This window comes from Gracilinanus agilis, chromosome 3, assembly GCF_016433145.1.
Source record: "Gracilinanus agilis isolate LMUSP501 chromosome 3, AgileGrace, whole genome shotgun sequence".
Classification (NCBI taxonomy): domain Eukaryota; kingdom Metazoa; phylum Chordata; class Mammalia; order Didelphimorphia; family Didelphidae; genus Gracilinanus; species Gracilinanus agilis.
In genome coordinates, this window is record NC_058132.1 from 414,016,616 (window position 1) to 414,024,871 (window position 8,256).

The 8,256-nt window shown below is 37.8% G+C and overlaps 1 protein-coding gene across 1 annotated transcript; it reads left to right on the forward strand.

The window, feature by feature from the left end:
• The first annotated feature begins 2,802 nt into the window (after window positions 1-2,802).
• On the forward strand, window positions 2,803-6,991 carry CSTB (cystatin B). The gene is made up of 3 exons (XM_044666880.1): window positions 2,803-3,132; window positions 6,090-6,191; window positions 6,757-6,991. The coding sequence occupies exons 1-3, from the start codon at window positions 3,067-3,069 to the stop codon at window positions 6,883-6,885; spliced, it is 297 nt and encodes a 98-aa protein (XP_044522815.1). The 5' UTR covers window positions 2,803-3,066; the 3' UTR covers window positions 6,886-6,991.
• Window positions 6,992-8,256: the final 1,265 nt, after the last annotated feature.

Genomic DNA, 8,256 nt, shown 5'->3' on the forward strand with positions numbered 1-8,256 from the left:
ATTTTATTTTCCCCAGGTACATGTAAAAATAAAATTTAAAACATTTATTTAAAGGGGGCAGCTGGGTAGCTCAGAGGATTGAGATCCAGGGCTAGAGACAGGAAATCCTAGGTTCAAATCTGACCTCAGCACTTCCTAGCTGTGTGACCCTGGGCAAGTCACTTAACCCCTATTGCCTAGCCTTTATCATTCTTCTGTCTTAGAAACATTCTAAGGCAGAAGGTAAGGGTTTTTAAAAAACAAATAACAAAAAATAACATTTATTTAAAAATTTTTTTTGAGTACCAAATTCTCTTTCTCCTCACCTTCCCTTCTTTCCCAGTGTTGCCCCCTCCATGAGATGATAAACAATCTAATATAGATTTTACACTTTTATTTTTCATGAAATTGACATTTATATTTACAATATAAAAAATGTTTTTATGTTAGTCATTTTGTGGAAGAGATCTCAAACAAACAAACAAAAGCCAGTATAATATGTGTTTCTATCTGCATTTAAGACTTCATTAGTCTTATTCCAAAGGTAGATAGCATTTTTCATCATGAATCTCTGGGGTTGTCTTGGATCACTACAAATAACTATGTCACTCATAGTTCATCAAAAAATATTGTTGTCATTATGTATAATGTTCTTCTGGTTCTGGTCACTTCACTTTACTTTGGTTCATGGAAGTTTTTCCAGGTTTTTCTAAAATCATACTGTTTATAGTATTCATTCACAATTATATATCACAACTTGTTCAGTCATCCCTCAAATGATGGACAATCCCTCAATTTCAAATTCTTTGCTTTCACAAGAAGCAAAAAATGTTTTCGTACAAACAGGTCATTTCCTCCTTTTTTAAAGTATCTCTCTGGGATACAGACCTAGTAGCAGTATAGCTGGATCAAAGGGTATGCACAGTTTTAGAGTCCTTTGGGCATAGTTCCAAATTGTTTTCCATAATGGTTGGATCATATCACAACTCCAGTCATCAATCATCAACCATCAAAGTGTCCAAATACATCAATATTCCAATTTTCCCACATCTCCTCCAATATTTATCATTTTCCTTTTCTGTCACAGATAGGTGTGAGGTGATACTTGAACAGACAGTTTTCAGCTGAAGAAATCAGTCATCTGTAATCATATTAAAATGCTTTAAATTAAAATATAGCTTTTATATATACAGAAGTAAACAATTTCTATATAAGGGCAAAGAAATGCTAATTAACTAACTATTATGTGGACAACTAGGTGGTGTAGTAGAGCACCAGGCCTAGAGTCAGGAAGATCAGAGTTCAAATAGTTCCTCAGACACTTAGTTGTGTGACCCTGGGCAAGTTCCTCATCTGCAAAATGGGGACACTCTGGAGAAGGATCCTCAAACCACTCCATTATCTTTGTTCTGAAAAGACAAGGGTGAGTCACAGGACTGAACAACAAACACTATTATGAGGAAATAACTTTTATACCACCTCAGCTTTTCCCTTGTCTCTCCAAGTACAATTGCACAAGAGAATTTCCAGACTGATTTCCTGCAGGCTGATTGTGCACCTACTCAAAGATCAAGCAAGGTTCCAGCAGTAAACCCCTGAGGCCAACGTTGTTCATTAAGTACAGCAGGAATATATATTAATCATCCATTATTTGTTAACTAATAATTAGACACTGTGTTTGTAAAGGAGTCACATAGTCAGATTTGCATTGAAGTAAAATTACTTTGGTGGTATAGCAAGCAGTGGGGAAGAAACTTGAAGCAGGGAGACCAATTAGAAGTGTCCTGGAATAATCTAGGTGAGATGCGATGAGACCCAGAACTAAACTGGTAGCTCTGAGTGAAGACAAAGTGTCCAAAATAAGAAATGTGAGGAAGATACAAAGGGAAACATTTGGCGACTGATTTGATTATGTAGGGTGAGGAAGAGTCCAAGAAATGCTAAGATTAGGAATTTAGAATACTTAGAATGAAGGAGAGTTAAGAATCTAGATAATATTGCTTTTGGGCATTGTAAAAAATGGTGGTACCTTGGCAAAGATAGGAAAATTTGGAATTTTCGGCTGTTAAAGGAGAAATATCACTCCCTTATATCTGCGGCATAACTAATTTCAAAATACTGTCATCTTTTTTGCTGTATTATTTGTCAAATACTGCCTAATTACATTTTAATCTGGTTCCTCTCCCACTCTGCCGTTGACAACGTTCCAGCACAAAAATGCTGAACACCAGAGGGATGACAGTCAGGCTTGAGAGTGAAATGAGGTGGGGTTTGGGGAGTGCCACCGCTCCCTCTTCCTCCCCCCCCCAAAAAGGCTGGCCAAGAGGGATTGCACCTGAAGGAGGCTGAGGTGTAGCGGAGGCGAGAGTGAGGCTAGGGGAGCGTTCGGGGTGGAGACTGCCCAAGAGATAATCTCCGGCGCAGAGCTGCTGGCATACTGCGACGTATTCCCGAAAAACAACTAATAAACCCGGGATCAGTGGGAGGGAGGAGTTATGTAGGCACTCCAGGAGTCGGGGCTTCGGTTTAAGCTCTTCCGACTTCCGCATTCCTCCCAGGTAAAAGTACTAGTATTGCCGGGGAGATCGGAAGCGCTTTGCAAACCTCCGTAGGCCTTTAGAGGAGTGTACGCTGTCTCTTAAGAACAGTTTTCAGGATCTTTTCCCAAAGCACTTTACAACTTTTATCCCCAAAAGGACGGGCAAAAACTCAGATTTCCTAATTCTGCCTCGTGACTCCCTGGGAGCGGGCGAAACCAACAGCTGAAATTTCTTAGGGGATAAGGGAGGCTCGGAGGAAGAGATGGCGCCTGTGCTTCAGGTGGGATACACAGAACACAGCCTAGGGGATTCCTGCCTCGGGCTCTTCTTCCTCTTTTCCGCCCCCAAATCTTTTATCCATCTGTGACTTTTTTCCTCGCAGCCGTCCCAGCCTCCGCCCTTTGTCTCCTATCTTGGGGCAATGGATCCCTCAGGTCACGTGACGGGATGGGGCTCGTGACTTCGGACCCTCCCGGGAGTTCTGGCTATCTCCTCTACCTGCTCCATCTCTCTCCTTCACTCCGCGTCTAGCCATTGACTTGCAAAGATGATGTGCGGGGGAGCTTCAGCCACCAAGCCGGCTACTGCTGAAACCCAGCGGATCGCAGACGCGGTAAGAGCTTAGGCCGTCGAAGGCGCCGCTAACCCTCTCCCCATGCCTTCCCTTCCTCTCCCCATCCCACGGAGGTTGTCGAGCTGGAAGACCCCGCCGAGATCTCTTCCCTCTCTAAATCTGAGACCCAGGAAGTAGAAAGAGCTCAACTGAGCATTTTTTAAGCGCCTACTGTGTGCGAGATGATGGGAATACCGAGGCGAAAACGGAGACTACCTGCTTTGTCTCTAGAAACGTAGTATTCGTGATCCATAACAATGATTTAGATTTAGCTGGAAATATTCTCGAAATTAGGGTCATCTTGTCCGGTAGTCTCCAAAAAATGTTCCCGAGCAAATGATCTCACAATCCCACAAGCCTTTGGGCAGTTTTAATAACTATAGCTTCAGAAGTGTGCTTAAAATTTACAAAAAGCCCCATTTTAATATTAACTAAGTAATTTAATAATTTAAATTTATTTTTCACTTATTTAGTTTTGTGAATTTTGAATGATAAGTTTTTAATTTTAACTAGACAGAGCACCCTGATATACACTGTGTGTATAACATTTTCTGGATAGGCTTTCTCAGAACGGTGGATGAATCACCAGAACCATCCTTGTTAAGTTTTTTCTTGTATGTACGAATCAAAACCTCCTTCTTTAGCTTTTTTTTTTTTTAAAACCCTTAACTTCCGTCTTGGAGTATTGGCTCCAAGGCAGAAGAATGGTAAGGGTAGGCAATGGGGTTCAAATAACCTGCCCAGGGTCACACAGCTGGTCTTCAGTTTTTTTAAAGACTAAAATTACAAATGCAATTCTTTAATGAGGATGAATAAGTTAATGAGAGGGGCAAGCTGATTAAAGTTCTTAACAAAGTTAAAAAATCTAGAGATATATATGTACAATGTTTAGGCTTGTAGGATCATGTTGAATTTTTATAAGAAACTTTAAAATCTAAAAGTTTAAATTAACCTTTCAAATGGTAGCTGAAGTTTTAAAACTTAAAACTGCACTTAATGTTTTGCTGCATACTTTATTTGTTTCTTACAAGCTAGGGTCTTATGAAGAAAGAAAGAAGGAATCCTTGTAAACTTAAGGCATATTTAACTGTTGGGTAAGGAAAGGCTACTCATCTTGACTTTTTTTTTTAACCCAGAAGTTTACTAGTTATTTTTGGTTCTCATGGTAAGTATTATTAATGAATAGGTCTTTGATAACTGGGTTACAGAGAATAGCTGTACAATCTCTGTAAAATAAAGTTTATTCAAAGCCCTTTTCCCCACTTTCTTTGACCAATAAATAACAAGAGAAAATATCATTGGAATGTTTTTTTTTTAAATATATTTCATCAATTTCTTTGGACTTTACATCACAACTGTTTTCCACTTCTACTCTTATAACAAAGAAAAGCAATTAAATAAAAGCATAGTGACCATACCTAATAATGTAAATGCTCCCCTCATCTCTGCTATAAGTACAAAGCCATGGTTTTGTTTTTTTTATTACTTTGAATTCAACTTCTTTGTAAAGATTTTTTTCATTTAATTGTTGTAGTCATTATGTATGTTGTTCTTCTAGTTCTGCTTATTTTAGTCTGCATCAGTTTATATTCGTCTTATTGTGGGTCCCTTAATTCTTCGTGTTTCTCATTGCTTACTTTAGAATTGATTCACATACCATCATTTTTTTTTTTAAATTTTTTAAACCCTTAACTTCTGTGTATTGACTTATAGGTGGAAGATTGGTAAGGGTAGGCAATGGGGGTCAAGTGACTTGCCCAGGGTCACACAGCTGGGAAGTGTCTGAGGCTGGATTTGAACCTAGGACCTCCTGTCTCTAGGCCTGGCTCTCAATCCACTGAGCTACCCAGCTGCCCCCATCATTTTTTTCTTCCATTCCATTCCCCAGTTGAAGGACATGTATTTGATTTCTAGCTCTGCAAAGAGTGCAATCATTGATTATGCCTTTGACTTTTCTAGAATATGTACCCAGTATTGGGATTACTGGGTCAGAGAGAATGGACAGTTAAGTTTTGCCCTTTTTCTTACTTAATTCCAAATTAGTACCCAAAACAAATGGACCTTTTTGTATCCATCATTATGCTTCTCTAACCTTGACTATTAGATATTATTATCTTTTTAATTTATATGGTGTGAAATGAAATCTGAATTGTTTTGATTTTCATTTCTCTTGTATTTGGAGCAAACAGTGTCAAATTCAAATAGAAACGGGGGCTACTAAAGGGTGCAAATTGTATTTTTTAAAAAATTTACTATTTCCCAGTTTATGGTCATTTAGATGTTGCAATTGTGTCTGACTCTGCATTATCGCATTTGGAATTTTTTTTGCAAAGGTACTAGAGTGGTTTGCCATTTCCTTCTCCAGCTTATTTTACTTAGATAAGGAACTGAGACAAACAAAAATTAAGTGACTTGCTCAGGGTCACACAGCTAATAAGTGTCTGAGGCTGAATTTGAATTCTCAGAATTCTAGAGGGTCCCCCAAGAACTCTCTCTGCAATATGAATCTCACACTGCCCATACATTTTAGTAATTATTATTGTTTACTGCAATACCTCTGGGTGTAATGGATTAGCCTCAAAGCCTTCTTTTGAAATTTTTTTGTTCATATACTTTGACCATTATGTATGGGACAGTGCTTTTAGTGTAATAAATTTTTATTTATTTTGTTTCTTTTTAATCAGGCCTTTTTAGGTGTTACTTGTGCAGAAGCTTTTTAAATTATATGTACCTAAAGTTGTTGATTTTTCTCTTTTATGATTTCTGTCCCTTGTCTGAAAAGCAATCCCCCTCCCACTAATGATAACTGTGACCAAATCAATGCTGTTTCCTAGAGTTAATTGTTTTATTTTAAAGATATATGGTGACTCTAACTACAGTGGCTGCAAATCTGATCATTAAAGTAATAACCATATACATTTACAATTGGATTTTTTGGTTTGTTCTTTATTCTTTAGGTGAAGACAGAGCTTGAAGAGAAAGAAAATAGGAAGTTCCCAATCTTTAAGACTATAGAATTTAAAAGTCAATTGGTTGCTGGAGTAAACTACTTTATTAAGGTACCATGCAGAAGTACAGTGATTCTCTAATTGGAAACAGTATTATGTTAGGTGCCTTCATGCATACTTTTTGGTTAGTCATTTGTAGAGAACTCTAGTAAACTTTGAAGGGTAGGTAGAAGTGAGTGTTTCTTGTTTCATTACCTAGAATAAATATTTCATAAGTATCAGACACCAAAATAATTTCAAAGTAACAAAAGCACTGAGGGGAATGGGGAGTGATGACTGGGACACAGGCTAATCTCACCCCCACTCAAGGCAGGATTTGAAGATCAGTCCATGCCTTTGGGGCAAAGAAATAATGGGAGAGTGGTGGAATTGACCCTTTTCCTTCACTCCCCCACATCTCCCAAAAAGCTAGGAAAAGTCATGAAGCTTTGTAATTGTAAATTAAGAAATTTCTGATCCTAAAATACCAGTACAGTAACTAACCTGGAGTAAGTTACTGTTATGTACATCCTTTGGTCTATACAATATATCTAGAACCTTCTTGATAGTCAGTCTAAGTAGAATAAAGTGTATTGTTTAGTCTACAACTATTGTTTATTTTATTTTTGCTTCTTAGGTCCTTGTTGGTGAAGAGGAATTTATACATTTGAGAGTATTCCAAAGCCTTCCTCATGAAAATAAGCCATTGGAACTATCAAGTTATCAAACCAACAAAGCCAAGACTGATGAACTGGCCTATTTTTAATGCACTATTTTGAATAGTGACCCTTTTTTCTTTTATATGGGTATATTATATACACCATATAATAAGGTATTAAAATTTGGGACAATAAAAGAAATCTACTCTTTAATAAGTAGCTTATTGTCTTCCATATCTGATACATGTCCATTGTTCATCAGTGGTCTTCAGGTACACTGAACTTCCCTAAGAGAACAGCTGGGCCTTCTCTGGGCCTGTTTCTACAATTCCACCTTTTTCAGTTGGTAAGGGATTATGAACATTCCTTCGAAGAACATGCTGGAGAGCTCTTCTTTACCTTTGGGCTGGGTGAACATGATAATCCATAAATTTAGAGATGATCTAGTTAACCCCTTCATTTTCAAATGAGAAAGTTGAGGCCTGAAAAATTAAGCAATTTATTTAATTTCATACAGATAGTAGCACTAGTAGGATACATCTGGTTCTAAATCCTGTGCACTTCCCACCAGGTAGTTGTGTTAGTCCAGTGGGTGAGCACTCTGCAGGGGACCTGCATATCTCTTGGAATTAATTATATCTACACCTAATTGGTTTCTTTTCAGTCATCCACATTGAAATCTTCATCTGTAAAAGAGTAAGGATTTTGTGGGCTGTTAATTGTGAACACTACTCTTTCTTTCCAGCTAAGATGTGATAGAAATTTCCTTCTACTCACAATGTGGCCCAGATTCTCTCTTCCTAACTTTCCCTAAAAGGAGGCAAAGCTGTCCCCTGAACCTGATTGCTCCTGGCTTTGCTGATAGAAACTTATAGGCACCCAAGAGCATAAAAAATTCTAGTCATGGGGGCAGCTGGGTAGCTCAGTGGATTGAGAGTCAGGCCTAGAGACGGGAAGTCCTAGGTTCAAATCCAACCTCAGACACTTCCCAGCTGTATGACCCTGGGCAAGTCACTTGACCCCCATTGCCTACCCTTACCACTCTTCCACCAAGGAGCCAATACACAGAAGTTAAGGGTTTAAAAAAACACACACACACAAAATTCTAGTAAAAATAAGACTCCCTACCCCTCTTTATGATTATTTTAATATTAGCAGTTTTCTTAATTTAAGCAAGATGTGATTCTAGCATAGTTAAGCAATAAGTCAAGTGAATGGACTTTTCTGAACATTATTATTGCAGAATAGTCCTAAGAATAGATATCAGTTACTACCCATATGCAACTATAGTGACCAGAAAAATGACATGTTTGTTGATAACTTTTTTTTTACCATATAAGTTTAGTTCTGCAATGATGTATTTCAGTTTTGTAATTTCTTCATACCACATTTTTACATCTGCTGACATTACCTAGGCTTTACTGTTTTTATAATCACTGTCATTATTAGGTTATATTTTTTACATTTAATACTTTATG

Coding starts and splice junctions, on each gene's coding strand:
- CSTB (XM_044666880.1), top strand. CDS start 3,067: ATGATGTGCGGGGGAGCTTCAGCCACCAAGCCGGCTACTGCTGAAACC. Junction 3,133..6,089: donor CCCAGCGGATCGCAGACGCG/GTAAGAGCTTAG, acceptor TTTATTCTTTAG/GTGAAGACAGAGCTTGAAGA. Junction 6,192..6,756: donor GAGTAAACTACTTTATTAAG/GTACCATGCAGA, acceptor TTTGCTTCTTAG/GTCCTTGTTGGTGAAGAGGA.